Source organism: Strongylocentrotus purpuratus, unplaced genomic scaffold, assembly GCF_000002235.5.
Source record: "Strongylocentrotus purpuratus isolate Spur 01 unplaced genomic scaffold, Spur_5.0 spur5_scaffold_5, whole genome shotgun sequence".
Lineage (NCBI taxonomy): Eukaryota > Metazoa > Echinodermata > Echinoidea > Camarodonta > Strongylocentrotidae > Strongylocentrotus > Strongylocentrotus purpuratus.
In genome coordinates, this window is record NW_022145611.1 from 3,920,455 (window position 1) to 3,944,485 (window position 24,031).

Below are 24,031 nucleotides of genomic sequence, written 5' to 3' on the forward strand. Positions count from 1 at the left end.
TGGGTAAACAAGACATATTATGGTTATTATTGTTATTGTTATTGTATCCCTTGGCAGTATGCCGGAGGATACCTTGGATTCAGCAGCATTGCGTCATATTCTAACTGCAACATTCCTTGACGGATTTCTTCGAATTCTGTATGGAGGTGTATCTTGGTATAATCTACACACCTATAGCTTTTGGGGATGCTGCCCCCAGTTTTCCATCTTTTATAGGGTCAAAGGTCATATTTTAGGGAATATCTTGTGTCGTTCTGCAGGTTACATTTTTTTTCAAATTTCTATAGATATGCATTATACTCTAATCTACACATACCGTAAATCTCTGTGTATAAGATGCACTTTTTTCTGCAGGAAAAAAATCAAAAGTCGGGGGTGATCTTATACACGGGTACAGGATATTTTGAATCCTCAAAATGCAACTTTTTAGTGATTTTCATAATTTCTGTGTCTCAAAATGAATTACTAGTGTGAATAAAGAATAGGATCTACTATTTGAAGTTAAACTACATTCCTAATTTGAAGGGAAGAGAGTTTTTTTTTTCTTTCTTTTTTCAGTCTCAATAAATTATGCCCCTACACATAGCACTTTGCCGGTCTTCAGATCACTCAAACGTATCATGCAGCTGCACTCATATAGGGAATATCGACTCCCCACTCAAAATCTAGCCTGTCCAAATTTCTGTTTGGACTCAGAGTAAAATTTCTCTGTAATCTTTAGTTTTAAAAACAACATTGTTTAATTTGTAACAAGTTTGGAAGCACGTCAACTGCGCCTCGTAATAAATTAAAATCCTTCCCTGCATGGCTTGGGAATCCGAACGTACCTTACCAAACGCTGAAATAAGACACTATTTCATCTGGCTTGCTGCCTTTGCGGTAAAAAAAAAAAAAAAAAAAGCAAAAAAAAAAAATAGGGTGCATCTTATACACAGGTGTGTCTTATACACAGAGATTTACAGTATATTGTTTTGGTGATGCTGCTCCTAGTCTTGACAATAATCCAAACCACTAGTGGCGATCTTTACGCCGTCCTTTTGTTTCAGGGAGGGAAGAGGGTATCTTTGTCCCTCCTTCGAACATAAGGATGACGCAAAAATTGCTGCCAGTGCGGGGGATACATTCGCATTGCGCGTCAATGCAGATGGATTAGGATATTTCTAGTTATTATTACTATTTGAATGTGTTTACAGGAACTGCCGTGTTCTTTGAGTTTAAGCATTACAAGGCAAAGAAGAGGACGATCAGCTGCAAATGTTTTGCATTCATGGAGATGGATGAGATCAAGCATGGACCACTTGTCATAGAACTGTAAGACCATTACTCATATATGTTTCAAATTACTTCACCAAGGTGAGGTAAATGGGTAGTTGGGTACCTGGTAGGATTATTCTTATTATTGCACTGACGTACAACGTCATTGCCTTGTTTTCATTCTGAATTCTTATCCTTCTTGACCTTCTTCCCCAAATCCCATTCATTTAATTTGCACATAGTATCCCGATTCCTTTCCAACTTCGTAGGCCCGTCCAGTGGGCGTTTTGTCTGTTTCTGGTTCGTTTTAAGGCAGTTCTTTCTTCCTTCGTATCTCTGCTTTACTAAATGCTACAGACTTCTAACAAATTGCTCTAGACATTCTAAAAGATTTGTTTTCCATCTGCAATGCATAACCTGGCCTTCAAAATGCCTTCATACTATTAATTCAAATCCGAAATCGAATCCAATATAAAATTGTTAGAATTCTTTAAAATTTGATCCCTTAAAACAAAAAACTTTCTCATATCAATCCTTTTTTGACTCAATTTTACAAGATACCTTTTTCTTGTCATTGCACACACTCCTGTAGAATTTCACGGATTAGTGATCACACATTGTATAAATATTCCTATAAATTTATGAAAATAGCTATTTTCTTGCGGCCATATGACCACAATGGCATGGTTAACCCATTTTTGGATTTATCAAGATATACTCTTTCAAGCCAAATAATGAAAATTAAAACATTGCGAAAATTACTCTTTAATTGAACTTTTTAAGAAAATTGTAAAATAGCTTCAAATTGCTCTAATTTTGCAAGCTTACATAAGTCCATGAAACTTTGTACACGTTCTATAAATCCATAAACGACAACTGTCTGCTAAGATTGTTAGAATTGAATCGTTCGTTCGTGTCTCCTTAGATCAAGATTAATGTATCTTGATCTTCAGAGTAGTTGCTACAACCGGCCGTGTCAGACACGTTGCCCCGGGGTGCGAGATAGGACTCTTGTAGCGTGCCCCCACTTAAAAATATTGTACAATAACAATTATTAATACCCATATCAGACATCGAACGAATGAAGCGATTAATATTACTCTCTTGTTACGGGGGAAAAATATTATTTATATATATTATGAATCAATTGATTTGGTCGATCCAGGTTAATGGTACAAACACGGCACTACTGGACAGAGATCATAAAAATTACAGAGCTTGGTCTTGTTGCTCTGTTCGCCAGCAGTTTAAGGATATGGAATCCTGCGGCACATCACTCACAAGAGTTCTAACAAGCCAAGCTTATACAGAATTGGATGATATCATCACAAAGTTATTGCCAAATAAACAGAATGTACTATGCAATATATTGAAATGCATGACAAACATTGGTGAGGATGGTAATAGTTTTCCAACTAACCACAATAAAACACCCTTTTGAATGATACCAATTGAAGAAAAATTGAAAAAATAGACTCCCTGTACACTGTACTTCCATATTAATATTATTAGGTGGTTTTTAATTTAATTTTGAAAGTACAAATTCTTATTCAATGAAACTTAGACTAAAGAGTTTATAAGTATCCCCAATCATGCGAGGAGAATTTCAGGTCACTAATTCACGGTCATTTCCGGTTTGCAAACTTAGACTTTGTTGTGGCATCAACATCAAGATTTACATTCCTATTCCATGAAACTTGAACATAAGGGTTATCAAGTATCACCAATTATGTGATTAGTCTTTTAGGTAATGAAGTCAAGGTCAAGTGTCATTTCAGGTCTACATACATACTTTGTTGTGGCATCAACATCAAGATTTAGAATTTTTGGAATAATTTCAAAAATGTTTGTTCAAATTCCATGAAACATGTACCGAAGGGTTATCAAGTATCACAAATCATCTGACACAAATTCCAGGTCACAAAGTCAAGGTCAAAGGTCATTTTAGGTCAGTAGACTTGAATTATGTTTTTCACAACTTAATATGAGAGTTAATAAATCATTTTTTGTTTATTTGTTCATATTTCACGAAAGTTATCAATCTTGGTACAAATAATAGTAAATAATTTTTCTGGTGATGCTTAGTCAATATTCACTTCATAATGCCGATTATTATTCAGAGGATTTCCTATTTTGGGGCCTGCTAAGTGTTCACACTTGTACAACAAGCATTGCTTTTTAGCGGACCCATCTGTTTCCAACATGTATTTCTTAAATGTTAAATGTTTTAAGTGCTTATAATTGATTTGTAATTTTTTGCTGAAAACATGAATAAATTTGAAATTGAAATTTGAAATTGAAATTGAAATAATGTCCCAAACTCAATTTTTCATCATATCGAATTGCGTAATGCAGGCGAGACCGCTGGGAGCGTTTCCCTTGTTTTTTTCCCCCCCCTTTGATATTGGATTTTATCATTTCCTTCAACTAATATCACATAATGTATACAATCACAAACAATGTAATAAAATGCCTAATTTTGCGCGTGTTATATCTATGGGAGAGGAATGTCAATAGTTTGCATACAACCCTATGGGGAATCGGATTCCTTGTCATTGATTAAACCTATAGGGTCAATCTCCCAAGTCTGCTACAATATCTGATCGTCCCACTTCTATGATGCTAGTCTCCTTCCCAGACGTTTGCATTTTCCCAGTTATTCAGCCCAGGAATATATGCAGTGTTTACGCCCAAGGACATAGAATTGTTTACATGTCTATAACTTCTCTCTTTCTCTATATAGTTAATATTCAATTCTATTTATGCTGGAAATGTTGAATGCTTCATTCTCCATCACATCTCTCTCTCTCTCTCTATCTATCTTGCTCATTTTCCCTTCCCTTCCCCTCCAAAGTTTAAACTGCCCTGCTCCTTCTCATGCTCTATCTGTCTCTCTCTATATGTACTCTTTCCCCATCTCCCTCTCCCTCTCTCCCTTCCCTTCCCCTCTCATGTTTTAGCTGCCCCTCTCCTTCTCATGCTCTATCTGTCTCTCTCTGTCTCTACTCTTTCCCCATCTCTCTCTCTGTGTCTCCCTTCCCTTCCCCTCTCATGTTTAAGCTGCCCCTCTCCTTCTCATGCTCTATCTGTCTCTCTCTGTCTCTACTCTTTCCCCATCTCCCTCTCCCTCTCTCCCTTCCCTTCCCCTCTCATGTTTTAGCTGCCCCTCTCCATCTCATGCTCTATGTATCTCCCTCTCTCTGTCTCCCTTCCCTTCCCCTCTCATGTTTTAGCTGCCCCTCTCCATCTCATGCTCTATGTATCTCCCTCTCTCTGTCTCCCTTCCCTTCCCCTCTCATGTTTTAGCTGCCCCTCTCCATCTCATGCTCTATGTATCTCTCTCTCTGTGTCTCCCTTCCCTTCCCCTCTCATGTTTTAGCTGCCCCTCTCCATCTCATGCTCTATGTATCTCCCTCTCTCTGTCTCCCTTCCCATCCCCTCTCATGTTTTAGCTGCCCCTCTCCTTCTCATGCTCTATGTATCTCCCTCTCTCTGTCTCCCTTCCCATCCCCTCTCATGTTTTAGCTGCCCCTCTCCTTCTCATGCTCTATGTATCTCTCTCTCTCTGTCTCTCTTCCCTTCCCCTCTCATGTTTTAGCTGCCCCTCTCCATCTCATGCTCTATGTATCTCCCTCTCTCTGTCTCCCTTCCCATCCCCTCTCATGTTTTAGCTGCCCCTCTCCATCTCATGCTCTATGTATCTCCCTCTCTCGCTGTCTCTCTTCCCTTCCCTTCTCATGTTTTAGCTGCCCCTCTCCATCTCATGCTCTATGTATCTCCCTCTCTCTGTCTCCCTTCCCTTCCCCTCTCATGTTTTAGCTGCCCCTCTCCTTCTCATGCTCTATGTATCTCCCTCTCTCTGTCTCCCTTCCCATCCCCTCTCATGTTTTAGCTGCCCCTCTCCTTCTCATGCTCTATGTATCTCCCTCTCTCTGTCTCCCTTCCCTTCCCCTCTCATGTTTTAGCTGCCCCTCTCCATCTCATGCTCTATGTATCTCCCTCTCTCTGTCTCCCTTCCCATCCCCTCTCATGTTTTAGCTGCCCCTCTCCTTCTCATGCTCTATGTATCTCCCTCTCTCTGTCTCCCTTCCCATCCCCTCTCATGTTTTAGCTGCCCCTCTCCATCTCATGCTCTATGTATCTCTCTCTCTCTGTCTCTCTTCCCTTCCCCTCTCATGTTTTAGCTGCTCCTCTCCATCTCATGCTCTATGTATCTCCCTCTCTCTGTCTCCCTTCCCATCCCCTCTCATGTTTTAGCTGCCCCTCTCCATCTCATGCTCTATGTATCTCCCTCTCTCTCTGTCTCTCTTCCCTTCCCCTCTCATGTTTTAGCTGCCCCTCTCCATCTCATGCTCTATGTATCTCCCTCTCTCTGTCTCCCTTCCCTTCCCCTCTCATGTTTTAGCTGCCCCTCTCCTTCTCATGCTCTATGTATCTCCCTCTCTCTGTCTCCCTTCCCATCCCCTCTCATGTTTTAGCTGCCCCTCTCCTTCTCATGCTCTATGTATCTCCCTCTCTCTGTCTCCCTTCCCATCCTCTCTCATGTTTTAGCTGCCCCTCTCCATCTCATGCTCTATGTATCTCTCTCTCTCTCTGTCTCTCTTCCCTTCCCCTCTCATGTTTTAGCTGCCCCTCTCCATCTCATGCTCTATGTATCTCTCTCTCTCTCTGTCTCTCTTCCCTTCCCCTCTCATGTTTTAGCTGCCCCTCTCCATCTCATGCTCTATGTATCTCCCTCTCTCTGTCTCCCTCCCCTTCCCCTCTCATGTTTTAGCTGCCCCTCTCCTTCTCATGCTCTATGTATCTCCCTCTCTCTGTCTCCCTTCCCATCCCCTCTCATGTTTTAGCTGCCCCTCTCCTTCTCATGCTCTATGTATCTCCCTCTCTCTGTCTCCCTTCCCATCCCCTCTCATGTTTTAGCTGCCCCTCTCCATCTCATGCTCTATGTATCTCTCTCTCTCTCTGTCTCTCTTCCCTTCCCCTCTCATGTTTTAGCTGCCCCTCTCCATCTCATGCTCTATGTATCTCCCTCTCTCTGTCTCCCTTCCCATCCCCTCTCATGTTTTAGCTGCCCCTCTCCTTCTCATGCTCTATGTATCTCCCTCTCTCTGTCTCCCTTCCCATCCCCTCTCATGTTTTAGCTGCCCCTCTCCATCTCATGCTCTATGTATCTCTCTCTCTCTCTCTGTCTCTCTACCCTTCCCCTCTCATGTTTTAGCTGCCCCTCTCCATCTCATGCTCTATGTATCTCCCTCTCTTTGTCTCCCTTCCCATCCCCTCTCATGTTTTAGCTGCCCCTCTCCATCTCATGCTCTATGTATCTCCCTCTCTCTGTCTCCCTTCCCTTCCCCTCTCATGTTTTAGCTGCCCCTCTCCATCTCATGCTCTATGTATCTCCCTCTCTCTGTCTCCCTTCCCATCCCCTCTCATGTTTTAGCTGCCCCTCTCCTTCTCATGCTCTATCTGTCTCTCTCTGTCTCTACTCTTTCCCCATCTCCCTCTCCCTCTCTCCCTTCCCTTCCCCTCTCATGTTTTAGCTGCCCCTCTCCATCTCATGCTCTATGTATCTCCCTCTCTCTGTCTCCCTTCCCATCCCCTCTCATGTTTTAGCTGCCCCTCTCCTTCTCATGCTCTATCTGTCTCTCTCTGTCTCTACTCTTTCCCCATCTCCCTCTCCCTCTCTCCCTTCCCTTCCCCTCTCATGTTTTAGCTGCCCCTCTCCATCTCATGCTCTATGTATCTCCCTCTCTCTGTCTCCCTTCCCATCCCCTCTCATGTTTTAGCTGCCCCTCTCCATCTCATGCTCTATGTATCTCCCTCTCTCTGTCTCCCTTCCCTTCCCCTCTCATGTTTTAGCTGCCCCTCTCCATCTCATGCTCTATGTATCTCCCTCTCTCTGTCTTCCTTCCCTTCCCCTCTCATGTTTAAGCTGCCCCTCTACATCTCATGCTCTATGTATCTCTCTCTCTCTGTCTCCCTTCCCTTCCCCTCTCATGTTTTAGCTGCCCCTCTCCATCTCATGCTCTATGTGTCTCCCTCTCTCTGTCTCCCTTCCCTTCCCCTCTCATGTTTAAGCTGCCCCTCTCCATCTCATGCTCTATGTATCTCCCTCTCTCTGTCTCCCTTCCCTTCCCCTCTCATGTTTAAGCTGCCCCTCTCCATCTCATGCTCTATGTATCTCCCTCTCTCTGTCTCCCTTCCCTTCCCCTCTCATGTTTTAGCTGCCCCTCTCCATCTCATGCTCTATGTATCTCCCTCTCTCTGTCTTCCTTCCCTTCCCCTCTCATGTTTAAGCTGCCCCTCTCCATCTCATGCTCTATGTATCTCCCTCTCTCTGTCTCCCTTTCCTTCCCCTCTCATGTTTTAGCTGCCCCTCTCCTTCTCATGCTCTATGTATCTCCCTCTCTCTGTCTCCCTTCCCATCCCCTCTCATGTTTTAGCTGCCCCTCTCCTTCTCATGCTCTATGTATCTCTCTCTCTCTCTCTCTCTCTCTCTGTCTCCCTTCCCTTCCCCTCTCATGTTTTAGCTGCCCCTCTCCTTCTCTAAATGTCTCTCTCTGTCTCTACTCTTTCCCCATCTCCCTCTCTCTGTCTCCCTTCCCTTCCCCTCTCATGTTTTAGCTGCCCCTCTCCATCTCATGCTCTATGTATCTCCCTCTCTCTGTCTCCCTTCCCTTCCCCTCTCATGTTTTAGCTGCCCCTCTCCATCTCATGCTTTATGTATCTCCCTCTCTCTGTCTTCCTTCCCTTCCCCTCTCATGTTTTAGCTGCCCCTCTCCATCTCATGCTCTATGTATCTCTCTCTCTCTCTCTCCCTTCCCTTCCCCTCTCATGTTTTAGCTGCCCCTCTCCATCTCATGCTCTATGTATCTCTCTCTCTCTCTGTCTACCTTCCCTTCCCCTCTCATGTTTTAGCTGCCCCTCTCCATCTCATGCTCTATGTATCTCCCTCTCTCTGTCTCCCTTCCCTTCCCATCTCATGTTTTAGCTGCCCCTCTCCATCTCATGCTCTATGTATCTCCCTCTCTCTGTCTCCCTTCCCATCCCCTCTCATGTTTTAGCTGCCCCTCTCCATCTCATGCTCTATGTATCTCCCTCTCTCTGTCTCCCTTCCCTTCCCCTCTCATGTTTTAGCTGCCCCTCTACATCTCATGCTCTATGTATCTCTCTCTCTCTCTCTGTCTCCCTTCCCTTCCCCTCTCATGTTTTAGCTGCCCCTCTCCTTCTCTAAATGTCTCTCTCTGTCTCTACTCTTTTCCCATCTCCCTCTCTCTGTCTCCCTTCCCTTCCCCTCTCATGTTTTAGCTGCCCCTCTCCATCTCATGCTCTATGTATCTCCCTCTCTCTGTCTCCCTTCCCTTCCCCTCTCATGTTTTAGCTGCCCCTCTCTTTCTCTAAATGTCTCTCTCTGTCTCTACTCTTTCCCCATCTCCCTCTCTCTTTCTCCCTTCCCTTCCCCTCTCATGTTTTAGCTGCCCCTCTCCATCTCATGCTCTATGTATCTCCCTCTCTCTGTCTCTCTTCCCTTCCCTTCTCCTTCTCTAAATGTCTCTCTCTGTCTCTACTCTTTCCCCATCTCCCTCTCTCTGTCTCCCTTCCCTTCCCCTCTCTGTCTCCCTTCCCTTCCCCTCTCATGTTTTAGCTGCCCCTCTCCTTCTCATGCTCTATGTATCTCCCTCTCTGTGTCTCCCTTCCCATCCCCTCTCATGTTTTAGCTGCTCCTCTCCTTCTCTTAATGTCTCTCTCTGTCTCTACTCTTTCCCCATCTCCCTCTCTCTGTCTCCCTTCCCTTCCCCTCTCTGTCTCCCTTCCCTTCCCCTCTCATGTTTTAGCTGCCCCTCTCCTTCTCATGCTCTATGTATCTCCCTCTCTGTGTCTCCCTTCCCATCCCCTCTCATATTTTAGCTGCTCCTCTCCTTCTCTAAATGTCTCTCTCTGTCTCTACTCTTTCCCCATCTCCCTCTCTCTGTCTCCCTTCCCTTCCCCTCTCATGTTTTAGCTGCCCCTCTCCATCTCATGCTCTATGTATCTCCCTCTCTCTGTCTCCCTTCCCTTCCCCTCTCATGTTTTAGCTGCCCCTCTACATCTCATGCTCTATGTATCTCTCTCTCTCTCTCTCTGTCTCCCTTCCCTTCCCCTCTCATGTTTTAGCTGCCCCTCTCCTTCTCTAAATGTCTCTCTCTGTCTCTACTCTTTTCCCATCTCCCTCTCTCTGTCTCCCTTCCCTTCCCCTCTCATGTTTTAGCTGCCCCTCTCCTTCTCTAAATGTCTCTCTCTGTCTCTACTCTTTCCCCTTCTCCCTCTCTCTGTCTCCCTTCCCTTCCCCTCTCATGTTTTAGCTGCCCCTCTCCATCTCATGCTCTATGTATCTCCCTCTCTCTGTCTCTCTTCCCTTCCCCTCTCCTTCTCTAAATGTCTCTCTCTGTCTCTACTCTTTCCCCATCTCCCTCTCTCTGTCTCCCTTCCCTTCCCCTCTCTGTCTCCCTTCCCTTCCCCTCTCATGTTTTAGCTGCCCCTCTCCTTCTCATGCTCTATGTATTTCCCTCTCTGTGTCTCCCTTCCCATCCCCTCTCATGTTTTAGCTGCTCCTCTCCTTCTCTTAATGTCTCTCTCTGTCTCTACTCTTTCCCCATCTCCCTCTCTCTGTCTCCCTTCCCTTCCCCTCTCTGTCTCCCTTCCCTTCCCCTCTCATGTTTTAGCTGCCCCTCTCCTTCTCATGCTCTATGTATCTCCCTCTCTGTGTCTCCCTTCCCATCCTCTCTCATGTTTTAGCTGCTCCTCTCCTTCTCTAAATGTCTCTCTCTGTCTCTACTCTTTCCCCATCTCCCTCTCTCTGTCTCCCTTCCCTCTCCTTCTCATGCTCTATGTCTCTCTCCGTCTCTACTCTTTCCCCATCTCCTTCTCTTGCTCTACCAGACTCTTCTTCTCTTGCTCTACTCTCTCACCCTCTCCTGCCTCTGGCTCTCATTCTCCCCCTTTTATGTCTTCGAATGTTCCTTAATTTTCTCTAGCTCTTCCCTTCGTCCTTTGTATTCTCATTTCACCTCCAATTCCTCTTTTACCCCTCTGTCCAGCTCATGAATTTTTTACATTACTATACCCCGTCTCCGTCTCTCCTCTATATCTACTGCCATCTCTCTCTCTCTCTCTCTTCTCTCTTCAACTTCCAGACCACCTCATTCGTCTTACGTGACAAATTCAAATCTCGTTATTATTATTATTATTATTATGCATATTTAATAAGCTCTGTGTAATGAGATGCAGAAATGTGAATCGTATTACACGTCTTTACAAAAAATGCAGCTATTGACCACCTCATATCTGAACGAGGCTTTAGGGTCACTATTGGGTATGGGGTTAGAGTGAAAGTTAGGCTCATTGTGTAGTCAACAAGAATTTGGTTTAACAGTGTAGCTCATTGATCTTGATGCAACTGTCAACAAAGCATGTCACAGATAAGGGAGCATGTTTAGGGCCATTATTATCTGCACATACTCATCTCAATTGCAACTCCTTTACTCTTTAAAACTAGATGGAGTTGAAAATGATGCCTACGCCAAAGAGTGATTTTACAAACCAAAACAGAAGCAATTTTTTAAATTCAAGTTTGATTGTAATCCATCATAAGGTTCTCAGAATATCTTGATTACAAGCTATTGGCTCTGCAAGAAACATGCATGTCCCCAGTTTGATAGTAATCTATCCATCGGTTGTAATGAAAATGCATTCACAAGCTATCTTTGCATACAATAATGAGCCCTGTGACCCCAAAATCTAATCAGTTCATTGGCTAAATATTCAAAAACGTTTTCAGTGTTATCAGCGAGTTAATGGCACCGTCTGCACCACCTGATTTATAATAGTTTTATGACCAACCTATACGTTGCATAACACCTCTAATTATTTTCCCAAACTGCCCAACGTGAAAATTATGTTCAGTTTGGTAGATACCACGTTTGGCATACTTTCATTTGGTTCAGTGGTTCAACTACTTTGCACTGTAGCTACCTAGTGACATTCATTGTATTGACCCAAAGTTTTTTTGTTTTTTTCCCCCTTCACAGATATAGGAAGCCTACCGACTTTAAAAGGAAAAAGCTGAGTCTGTTAACGTCCAAGCCACTATATCTTCATCTAAACTTAATTTTGTATGAGAACTGAGGAACAACTCACTGCAGTGTTTTTTTTATGCAGGGTGCCTTCTTTTTGAAAGGTAGCAGTTTGAGCAGAAATACACTCTCAGGGGCCAAATTATGTTGAGGTTGCTAATTTCAAATTTAGTCCACTTGACGCTGTACTAACCCCAGCGCTGAAAGGTGAAAATTCACTGTTGTGAAGTATTGACTGTTTTTCTGTCTCGCTGCCGAAGGAGATTGTTTTCTATTATAAATAATTCTTTTTACAGCACTCTGAAAAATAATATCAATATGCTATAATGTACATGCTTAATACCAGTACTGTATTCTTTAGATTTATATATTTCTATTCTATGTATGATCATACAGTATGTGGTTTTATTGACAGGAAATCTAGTTAAATGGAAATGCAATAATTAATGACCTGGAATAAAAACTATTAAATATAACATTATTATAAACAATGATTAGAAATTGGTATTAATTAACTTTAATGAGGAAGCAAGTTCATTGAACATGTACCAGAAACAACACATTGGATTATAGTAGGTTATATCAGCTTAAAAAAAAAAAAATGTGTGCATGAATGTTTTTTCACAACATGACGATTGAACAAACACATCTCATTATTTCAGATGTATGTGTGCCTTGGTCTATGTGTCAGTCAATGTACAAACCAATGTCTAAATTGTATTCATTATCTATGTTATTTTTTTTTTAAATTTAAATTTAAATTTACTAGACAGTTGAGACTTATCCTTTTTTTTGTACAAGGGAATCATTTGTAACTAACGATTTTGTAATACATGTAGATTTGTACAGAGTAATAAATACATGTATATGCTTTGATGATATAATGGATGTTCAGAAGTTGCGTTATTTCGAGTTGACTAGATATTTCTTATATGTAGAGCTGCATTTACGAAAGCACTTAATACATCCATACTTAATAGCCATGTTGTCAATTATGTTAAAGGGAGTGTAGCTTGGCATATACTGGTGAACAACATCTATGTCTTCTTTTGGAAAACTGCACGTAAACGAATAGACTTATTTTATTTCGTATTATACCTGATTGGCCCAGAGACAGGCTACACTCCCTTGAAGTTAAATAATGCATCATTTCATTTCAAAGCTCCACTTCATGTCTCAAAGGTAGTGTATTCCTTTTGAAGCCAACATCACATTCTGTAGAACTTTGCAGGAGTCGTGAATATGTAACATATGTCTCATCTGAAAAATTTAAACCTTAGCAGTGTCCTAGCTTTGCAAGGGAAACCGTTTACTCTCTAAATCTAAATCTTACAATTTTTTAAATCTTAGCATTATGCAATACACACCATAAACTGTTTCTGGAAACAATTACAGATCATGTTGGGGCCTAAGTTGTGCACATTTATATTTATTTTTATTTTTTACCTGCATATCAAATTCATTTACACATACATGTAGTAGGTTTGTAAACTGCTGTAAGAGTTTGTTTTTGAGGCAGTTTATTGCATCACATGTGGACACAGCTCACGAGATAGATGAGTTGTGATAGTCTTGCTTCCATAAGAATTCTGGATGGTACGGATGTCCTTCTGTACAGCTCTTTGAGCAAGTATAGATCAGCAGAGTCCCCCAATCAATGCTTGCATCAAGACTATCTACATCAAGATGAGTCAGGAGCTGGGGCATGATCTGAAAAAGAAAGAAGAGTCATTTATCAAAATAAAGTGAAATGTTTATTATATGTTACCTTACATATAAAAAAAAAAAAATTCTATGCGGTCATTACAAACATGTAGTAGGAGGAAATTAAAAAATAGTGGTAAAAATTACTCTTTGCTGAGAGTACACAATTTCAAAGAATCACTGGAAATGTTTAGTACAATTCGAGGGGTCAGTGACACAAAGGTGTAACTCCATGTGTCAAGGAGCACTTGGGCCTTAAGGAGTTAAGTCTATGTTTCACTAGCCATTGACTTCAATGGGGTGTTGGGTGGTTTTCGTGTTTTCTGGAAAGCCCACATTTTTCTGAACATTTTGATATCAAATACTCATTTTGGCAAAATATGGATTTACGTCTTTGTGTCACTGAACTAGCTACACTGAACCCTTAAAGTGAACCTGTTGCAACTTGGAACAAGTGAAATTACCTGGTTTGAAATACTGGAACCTTGTTTATAACAAGGGCTAAAAAAAGACAATACATGTACTCAAAATAAATGGGACCACAAAGATTACCTGTTACATAACCTTTAGAACAAAGTGTGTATGTATGATCATTTTAATAATTCATTTAGAACATACACAGATATATTGGTAAGCAAATACAACTTGGTCTTTATGTCTGCTGTATAAGATCACCTGAAATTCAAAACGTCTTTTTGCCCCACAAGTACAAAGCATAATGTCCTCGACTCTTGGTTGGTCACATGCAGATACATATAGAGGCACTCCTCCCTTCTCATACCGTAGAACCTAAAACACCAAAGAAACAAGTCATCAAATAATCAAGTGTCATCTGTGCCTGGAAGGGGGAAATTGTAGACAATTATAACCCTCCAGTGTCTTGATATAGATTATTGGGATGTACAAATTAGCTTTTATACTGGGGTTTTCCCCTGCTCATGAGCATTTGATTGTCATGTGGATTTGGCACCTTACAAACCTTTAATTATGTATGTATTATTATTAATAGTGCTGTGGGTTCTTTCAGTGTACCAATCACGGTCACCTAAGAACATACTTTGTGTATAACTAGAATGTATGAAATCAGCCTCAAGAACTTCACCCCCAATTCTATGGGCTAATAGATGAAGACTATGAAGTAAATAAATGATAATATAATATTAAACTCTTCATATAGCTAGAGATTGCTCGAAACAAAGTGTCTGTTGGGGCCATATTTAATGTGAGCATGTATGGATGCGTTGAGTAGTCTACTTGGAAGTCACTATTTTGTTAATTGAGAGTGTATTTAATCTTGCAAGATCTCTTTTCAGAAGTAATATTTGAAGCTCATATTGTGAATCTATAATCTATATTACGACACAAAACTACTAACACACAAAACAAAATAGTTGTTGGTGATTGGTACACTTAAGTGGGCATAGGTGGCAACTCTCCTATACACGCGATCTCCAGTTTATGTCCTATCTTAGTATCCATGAGATAAATAGACTTCTTTTAGGGAAATCCAACCTTGATAGCAAACTACTCTGGAGGAGAAGACTAGTGAATGTTTCCATGGAATCGGACAAAAAAATTAGAGAGTTATACAATTTCAAAAGTTGTAAATCATTATAGTATAAACTCTTTATATTTCGTGAATTGGTAATGTCTCAGTGATATAGTGGCCGACAACTCTGATAAGAGAGGACACCTGGGATAAAAACAGAAATTAATGATATTTTGTGTACATTACAAACAGGAGAGTTATCAGCGACTACGTCACAATCCACTGACCAAACAGCCGATTTGAGATTGGCATCTAGACTTAGTGATCTCATATTTCAACATTCATAACTTTCTTAAATTGGTCCCATTCATTTTTCTGCTTTCATTCAAAATTATTACAAGGGGGTTGGATTGCTCTCTAATGGCAAAGTCCACCCTGGCATCAAGTTGGGAGAGGAAGGCTTTACTAAAGCAGAAAATGAGATAGATAACATATCAAGTAAAAATTCACAGAGTAAAAACTCTGTGATTTAATCTCCAAGCAGCTCTCTATTTGTTTTTACCTCAGATCTAATAAATGTCTATTTTTATATGTATTGACAATTCTTCCAATCATTCTACATCTGTTTGGAGCCAGATAGACTCTAATCCTATGTTCAAACAAAGGGTCGACTCTGAACAGACAATAGGGACTTTTAGATTCGCACAAAGACAATGGGGATTGCCACGATCGACGTCCTTTTAATGCACTGTCTTGAATGGACGTCACACATTTCAGTCCACGCAAATCCCTATTGTATGCTCTGAACATGATGACACATAAATTACAAAGTTGCCCCAATCAGAAAGCTGACTAAAACTCACTAAATAACTAATGGTCATGTTTGACAATTAACTGGCGATTTAGTAAAATATACTACCGGTAATCTTTTTTTTGGGTTGTTGCTTTTTTGCAACTTGAAATTAAGTCACTTTCTGAGGAAAAAGGCCTGAATTGTCCTACCGTAAATTAGAAATACCTGATCTGGATTGTGTGCAATCCTCTCCTTAAAGGTCCTGAACTGTACATCATCTTCTGTCTCCTTCCTAGCCATGCTATCAAGATCCTTGATGCTCATATCATCATTTCTATCAAATTCCCTAGCCATTCTATCAAGATCCTTCCTGCGCATATCATGATTTCTATCAAATTCGTCAGCAATTTTCATCAGACTTGCACCAGTTTGTTTAAGAGTAAGATGTTCATTGCTTGAGCCCTTCTGTACACTCTCGTCTTCTTCTTCTGCAACACTCTCCTTTTCTTCTTCTGCAACACTCTCCTCTTCTTCTTCTGCAACACTCTCCTCACTTTCTGGCTCTGTTACAAGCTCAAACTCCGGGAAGAGGAATTTATTTTCAGCTGAAATATCTTCAAAATTGGGACCTACAAAATATAAACAAAACAAACAATATTAAAGGCATGTAGGGATGCTAAAAATGCAACCATTAGCTAGATTTGTTTCTCTGTGCAGCACACATATGCTTCCCCTCTACTATTGTTTTGTGTCTGTCTTTGAATATAATGTTGAAAGGGGTTTAGGTTTAAAGCTTATCAACACTAGTGAGGCTCGGAGGGAATAGACCACACAGCGAGGTCACTGACAGGTGGCTATCTCATCAACTCGGCTCTCAAATAACATAGGAAATAGAGGATCATGGGGGACCAACAGGCACTGATTAGGAAAGTTTTCTATATAGAGGGAGCCAGTAGATACAAGTGGAACAGTGGGGCTTTAAGATATTTACCCCTTACCAAGAAGTGAATTATTCATTATTGAAAATGTAGTAAATTCATTATTGAAAGAATATTTTTCAAAAGGCAACAGGGGAATGAGCCAATAAGCTCATGTTTTGATCATCAAGTGCAGAAAAAATGACAATAATATTGAAGGGGATACAGTTTTGGTCAAATCATATCATTGATCTGGTGAATGTTATTTTGAGGGCATTACCTTGAGGAGGCCTTATCAGAAAGGGGATGAATAAATTAACAAAGGAATTTCATGTCCATTCAAGCTTTTTGATTAGCTTCATAGGGGCAACTTTTCTTCTGCAAAATTGTCTGACATGGAAAATACAAATGGGATTTTGAGGACAAAGATAGAAAAAGAATTCAAAACTCGAGGGAATACAGGGCGATGACGTTGTACATCATTGTAATTAGGAGGTCACCTGACACACACATGTCATGTGACATGTGCCAATGTACTTTTTCAGTGCCTACATCATGTATCATGGCTTTTGATAAACACAAACCCTGGCGCATAACCTCATATTTTTGGACTTCCAACCCCATTTCTTAGCACCGGGCAAAAGGCCTGCCACTGGCTGCCAGGCTTTCAGATTTTAGCTTTATAGTTATAGTTATATCGCAATTTTAGCAGCAGAAATAAGGATGATTTTTGATGGGTTTTCCAAATTTTCTGTGATTTCTAGGTCTATTGTAGAATACTTGTAAGTTGTGTGTGTACTAATGCCATTTAATGGGTCGATTGTTTGGATGTCTTGGAAGTGTAATTTTCATACATTACAAGTAAAGTTTGTGTCAAGATCATGGTGGTGTTTGAATCTAGGTTATGCTACTCTATATACATAAATAAAACAATTAATGAATAAATGGACAAATCCTATCACTTAATTCTGTCTTTCGAGGGTGCATTTGATTTACTTACAAGAGACCTCCAACCCCCCCCCCCCCCCCATAAAAAAGAAGTCCTGGAAGTGTACAGCCCTGAGAGTCAGAGATTATCAAATCGTTGCTTTAACGTACCCAGTTCCTTGCCACATGTTGCCTTGTGACCCATCTTCCAATCCAGAACCTGGTGATCTTTGCAACAGTATGTTACCCTTTGACATCTGCCACATTTCATATTGCCTGCATTGCACCCACAAAGTTCACACAACATAACTCCAAATTTCTTAGGAGAAATGATATCACTTTCAGCAACTTCATTGTCTTCGTCTGGCGGTTCATAACTGTAGAACTCGTTTCTCCTATCTAGCTGACATCGAAGAATTATGAATGGAATGTTGTGGTCTTCAGAGTTACTTGTTTGATGACAGGAAGCTTCCCTGCAGCAGAAGACGTACAGCGAACGGTGGAAACATTTCTGCCGGGTGTTCGGCGGCGTCAGTTCGTCCTCTTCGCCCGGTGGACAGTATATTTGCAGGAGAAATGCCATTGTCTTTCTGCAAATCGGACAGTTTAATTCTTTTGATTGAGGTATTTCCTTCAGATCCAGCCATGCTGGTTTACCACCTACTTTACTTGGGAAAAATTGACTGATCAAACGCAACGTAGGTGATTTTTCAACGAACCCAAGTTCCACATTTTTAACCGTGGAGGCCGCCATGGTGTTCCAGTCTGCAGTATGCCGCATGCATGCTGCGCTAGCCAGCTTAGCAGGTCCATGCCACTAGAGGTCAGTGGTCCATGCCATCGAAATCCAAGTTAGTTCGTTGGTCTATGCCTACCGAAGATGGCGTTATCAACTTGTATTGAACATCTCATGAACTAATTAATAATATGCATGTGTGAGTAGGTGGTTGTGGTAACTGCTTACATAACAAATGGTCATTAGTATTTTTTTTATTTTTATGAAATAAATGGAGAAAATATTTGGGTTGACCTAGACACAGTGGATGAAATCGTGCAATGATGATAAATTATTATTATTATTATTATTATTTTATGTTTTATTTAAATGATGTTTGTGGCATGATGATGATGATGATGATGATGGAGATGGTGATGATGTCAACGACAGTAATGATCGTCATTTTGAAATGATGAAAGCCTCAACAAGTTTTCACATAGTTACGAAAGTTTTCTGAATTATTATAAAAGATTGTTCTCAAAGGCCTACTTTCTGCATCAGACCCATCCTTCAAGTACAAAGGGGCTAAGGATTCAATGCCTGGCTACTGTTTCGTGGATTTGCGCCCTCTTAGTTGTCTACACAATAAAAATTATTTGTAAAATATAATAGTACATCGAAATTCAGATTATATATGCTCGGAAGCTGTTTTTACTTCATCTCATATGATTATCAGTGGTTTCCCGCAGCCCTTAATATAGTATAGAGATTTTTCTATTGCTCCTTTTTTTTCCTTTTCTTTTTTCATAGATTTTTATTCGAAGCATGTATATTTTGCTGTAAAAAAAATATATATATAGCAGGAAAATATATCTTTTTAAGGTATTGTCTAATTTGCTCCCACAGTTCAATCTGTTTTACTGTTACCCAGAGTACAGCCGAACCCCGCCCCCGCTTCTTATCGTGATACACAATTATCTGTCAAAAATGGGGCATTAACGAAAAGGGACATTTTGCATGCAAACGCTGTCTCCACACAATTCTCTCTATTTATCTCTCTCTCCTTCTCATCTCTCTCTCTCTCTCTGTCCCTCGCTTTCTCTTAATTTCTCAAGTCTCTATCAACTCTCTCTCACCCCCTCTCTCTCTCTCTCTCTCTCTCTCTCTCTCTCTCTCCCTCTCTCTCTCTCTCTCCCCCTCTCTCTCTCTCTCTCTCTCTCTCTCTCTCTCTCTCTCTTACACCCTTCTTATCTATCTCGATCCCCCCGTCTCCTTCTCTTTCTTGCCCCACATCTCTCTTAATATCCCCCATTATGAACCTAAGGTCACATCACAATGCAATCTTTGACGGTACGCTTTCACACACTTTTATTCGAATTTGATAGGACAGTAATTATGTCCAGTTTTACAACCTAGCTCCCTAATCCAGGGCGGAGCATTACAATATACCAGCCATCTAAAGTTTTTTCATAATTTTTTTATGGATCATTAAAAAATCATTCAAAATAAAGAGACAAAGACACCTTAAAATTTTAACTATTCATATCATGATAGCAGAACGTTTTTAGTTCTATTATTTTATTTACAAACGGTCCATTCGGGTGTGTATTGTGATGTCATTCATGCTGAGGTATATAGCAGAATATTACCAACAAAAGGTTATTTTCTTATTCACTGCTATATAACCTCAAGAATTCGGTTGGGAAAAATAGAGAATATCGATAATTTCTTTTCACTATATAGAGAAATGTGATTTCCACAATTATGTACAGTCTTTCTTCATCAACTATATGTTGCAGACGATAAAGAGTTCATCATTCTATTTGCTGAAATAGAATTTGGCACAGGTACCGCCGACGTCGATGGTTGAGACGAGTTGATCTCCAACTATTTGACGGGTGAGTTTGGCGCCCTTCTCACCGGTAAGAACCAGACAGTCACCGTCCCATGCAGCAGTCACCTGTATTAAGGATAATAATAGTTTGAATATATAATAATCTGGGTTTGTATAGCGATTAATACATTGACGATGTCTCTAAGCGATTTGTAGAAATATTATTTCCCCGGTCATCAGATTCAGGCTTGCCCGCACACAATTCCATTTTCAATTCAATTCAGAACTTTATTTCAGACTCAGCTGCATAAGGCAGAGGGGGCAGAGATCCATCAAACACATTATGTTACATAATAGGCTATAGGGAAAAGAGCGGAGTGTAAACATGGTGAGTATAGTAACAACAAATCTTACTGAGAGTATAACAAACTAAACTGTACTACGTAGATACATTCTAAACTGTAACATAACCTGTAAGATTGAAAAAATATAGCACATTCTTCACTCCCTTGGGAGTATTCCAGCTAGGCGCCATTTTACAGATGCTCATAATGCTGATCAAATTACAATGATTTTCACATTTTAACAAAATATATGAAGATAATGAGCTAATAACTGATTAGCGATCATGAGCTAAAAAGTTACAATTCTGAAACGCCTTTTTATGGCTACATGCGTTTTTTTCTTTCTTTTTAGAAGGCCAATATGCACTACTATAGGGGGCTCCTTTTCTATCAAAACATTAATAAAGACTATGTATCATATTAAAGTATAATATACAAATATTGTTTAGGCAAAGGCACAAGGAAATCTTCTCTTTTTTTCGGGGAAAATGAACAATTTATATGGATATCTTTATTAAATTTATGAAATCAAATCATAGCTATTATCATAATCATATGAAAACATTTGATGAATATTGAGAAAATTGACATAACAAACTTATGGTCGTGTTGCCACTTTATCGGAGAGCTAAATATACACGTATAGAAATATTGCTTGTTTTTGCCTCAAAATCTCACATGGTACTGTATTATTTGCATTTATGAGTAATTTGAAAACATTTGGATGCCTACACCACCGTCGAGAATTCAATAGCGATTTTTGTTTTCATTACAAACAAACCAGAATAGATTTATTTGTCAACAAGTACATACCAATAATATATTCATGAGCAGTGACCATTAGTTTTTTGTTTATCGTGTTGACAACAAAACATATACCCATTATTTCCACTCATATCAATAGGGAGCGAAAATGAGAGCTGGACCTAAATTGATGGTAGCGGTTTAGATTTGGATATATATAATGAGTAATATAATCAAGAATTGGAAAAGGGAAATAAGCCTACCCGAAATAGATGTTACGAATGTAAGTGTAAGCATGAATGTTGGTTATAGGTCCATGATTCTATTAATTCAGGTTTCAAACTCAGAGCAAGAAGCTACACCTCTCTCTCAAAGTTGTAAAGTTGGGAATGAATTCCGTAGTGGGATCAATCTTGGATATCCGACATTATTTTTCTCCTGCGACATTTGCTCTGGACTCTAGTTCCTCAAAGATGTAGGGTTGAGGTGAGGGTTGCAGATACGTTCTAGTTCTTTTTAGGGCTAGGGTTAGGTATAGTATAATTTTGGTCAAGGGTTAAATTGGTTGATTGACTGATTGATTGAATGGATATAGGCCTAGGCTAGGCCTATATATTGATTGATATAATTATTGATTGATTGATTGATTGACTGATTGTTAGGGCCGAACCGAGATGATAGATAGAATATAGGCCTACAAACCTTAACGGTGATGGTGCCCATGAGAAGCTCGGTCTCGAAAGTAGTTCCCACGGCGAAGGTAGTCTCACGGGTGCCACGCTGTGCTACAGTTTTGACGGTGAAGTTGTCGCCATTCTGAGTGATGGTCATACTGAGTCCGGTGATGGTTCCTGGAGGGCGTTTGTCAGCAGGAACTTGGAGCTTATCCAGGACAGCATCCAACGAATCATGTTTGGCCAGAGTCCATGAACCAGAGAGGTTAGGCATGATGGATGATTGGGTTCTAAATCAGCAGAATATAGCAAATCAAACTCATTATTAAATATCTCTTTCCATGTTGTCTACGGATAAAACAATTACAAAAACAAAAAAATTGCGAAAAATCCAACTCAAGGGCAATTTAAATACCCTATTGTATATCCCATACGAATCATATTCAGTTTAAGTAATAACTCATTGTCATGTTCGCACATTTCAATAAGTGGCGCACAGCACAAGACTGTTGAAATTGTCTTGGATTGACGTTTTTCAAAGTAGCTTCGATCGGGTCACTTGTAGCACAAAAACACAACAGATGAATTTTGAAATGACAAATTACAGCATACAAGAAAATAACATAAAACACTCTATACATATATAGATACATGTATGCTGGGGCTGGTACCCGGTGGGGTCACTCAATGTGACTTCCGGACCGCACGACCGTTACCAAAATCGCGGAAAAAGGGGTCAATTTCAAGCAATGTCCGCGGACAAAATATTCCTCGAAATAAAGAAAATAGGGGGGGGGCACAGGTGTCCTCGAAATTGATAAATAGGGGTCAGGAAAAGGGAAAAGAGAAAACCGGGAAGGTAAAAGAGAAAACCAGGAAGAAAAATTCTCGGAGCCGAGTCTTGTCCTTGAAATATGGTAAAATAGGGGTAAATTTGCGAAAGTGTCCTTACAATCTTATAAATAGGGGTATTCCAAAGTACGATTTTGTCCTTGTTTTGACGTAAAAAAGGGGGTTAAATTTCACAAAATGTCCTTGAAATTGACCGCAAAAGGGGGTTATATGCATTTGTGGTAACGGTCATGCGGTCCGGAAGTCACATTGAGTGACCCCACCGGGGGCTGGTAGCAGCCGTAAAAAAGCAAAGGGCCCTTATACCGGCCCTTATAAATTATAGTGAGGCTGCCCTAAAGTTAATGAGGTGAGGTGTTGTGATTTAGCGGATAAATCGCCGGACTGTGATCCACAGGGTACTGGGCGTTAACGTCCTTTGGCAAGACATTAAACAACAATTGCCACACTCCACTCAGGAGAGGTAAATGGGTACCTGACAGAAATTAATTTCTTGAAATGCTATAGAGCGCCACAAAAGCAGCCATACGAAAGCCGGGGTTAAGCCAGGAGTGTCAAGTTTGGCAGACATGATCACTATACAAGATCCTGTTATGGTAAATTAGTTTTAATTCACTTGGAGTTGTGTAAATGGAACCAAACCCATAACCACATCAGACTAAATATAGGTTTCTTTGCATTTTTTAAAGAGAATAAATAGATAAATTGAAGTTAACAGAATTCTAATCATGAGAAATAAGCACACTATAATAGGTCTACGTTATCAATGATGAAACTTTTATTCACGATTTACACTTTACACTGACTAAACTGTTAGTTTGTAAGTTATACAAGGACAAGACATATTCAAAAACCATTTTTTTTTTTTTTAATTTAAACAAGGTGAGAACAAAAATCTAAAAACCGTACAATACAAGGATAAATATATCGTTCACGAAGAAAGGACAAAAACTACACTGCCATAATTTTCTATTCATACGTGAATACCATATAGGCCTTTTAACTTGAATAGAAGAAACGAGATTTGATTATCCTATGTATTCAAAGTCATGCGGATATTGCCATTAGCTTGAATCTACGATATTAAAGGTGCATAGAATTCTAGTCAAATTGACAAATAAATATTCAGTGTTCAATAATCATTGGATAGTGTAATTGTTGTTGTACTAAAAAATGACTCTGCTCGTATAACGAAGAAAAAACAAACTCGTTATTGAGTGGAAAATTCGTCAATTTTTTTTTATCCCAAACAAAGGCCAAAGGATGATGTGAGATTTGCTCCGGCGGCAATTAGTCGTACAAAACAGATGTTCTTACCTGATTGTGAGAATGAGAAGTGAAGTGAAGTGTTGGCACCAGGACCGTTTGTTGAAGGTGTGGGGAAGAGGTTTTTGAGACGCACGTATTTATCGAGTTTCCAATGGCGTTTGGATTGGTCCAGGGCCTTAGCAAACAGTGAAGCTAGTCCTTGAATCTATCTAGGAACGTGATGATAATCAATAGCAAGAGTGTATAGCTATCATCAAAATTAACCTTTGATACTTGATGAGGTAATCCCTGAAGCTCTGATAAGACCAGTTGAAATGGATTCCTAGTTTCTCGTCCGAATAATATAAAAATTAGTTGGAGTGGCTTCCATTTTATTTGATGTTTGATATTATCCTGTATACAT

The 24,031-nt window shown here is 40.2% G+C and overlaps 3 protein-coding genes across 4 annotated transcripts in view; 1 reads left to right on the top strand and 2 right to left on the bottom strand.

The window, feature by feature from the left end:
• Positions 1-12,244, top strand: part of LOC585110 (axin interactor, dorsalization-associated protein) — a 30,745-nt gene extending 18,501 nt beyond the window's left edge. The window contains exons 10-11 of one of the 2 annotated variants that reach the window (XM_030998804.1): positions 1,194-1,311; positions 11,319-12,244. In XM_030998804.1, coding sequence (XP_030854664.1) covers positions 1,194-1,311; positions 11,319-11,415 — 215 coding nt within the window. In that variant the 3' untranslated portion in view covers positions 11,416-12,244. The remainder of the gene's footprint in view (positions 1-1,193; positions 1,312-11,318) is intronic. The other variant, XM_030998805.1, reaches the window with a different exon arrangement.
• On the bottom strand, positions 11,865-18,022 carry LOC585086 (programmed cell death protein 2). The gene is made up of 5 exons (XM_011666098.2): positions 17,365-18,022; positions 15,899-15,978; positions 15,575-15,850; positions 13,743-13,856; positions 11,865-13,073 (listed from the first exon to the last, which is right to left on the bottom strand). Exons 1-5 carry the CDS (start codon positions 17,972-17,974, stop codon positions 12,909-12,911), a joined length of 1,245 nt encoding a protein of 414 aa, XP_011664400.1. The 5' UTR covers positions 17,975-18,022; the 3' UTR covers positions 11,865-12,908.
• Positions 18,023-19,441: 1,419 nt separating this feature from the next.
• On the bottom strand, positions 19,442-23,763 carry LOC585065 (fatty acid-binding protein type 3). Its single transcript, XM_011666099.2, has 3 exons — positions 23,677-23,763; positions 21,536-21,806; positions 19,442-19,871 (listed from the first exon to the last, which is right to left on the bottom strand). The coding sequence occupies exons 2-3, from the start codon at positions 21,779-21,781 to the stop codon at positions 19,731-19,733; spliced, it is 387 nt and encodes a 128-aa protein (XP_011664401.1). The 5' UTR covers positions 21,782-21,806; positions 23,677-23,763; the 3' UTR covers positions 19,442-19,730.
• Positions 23,764-24,031: the final 268 nt, after the last annotated feature.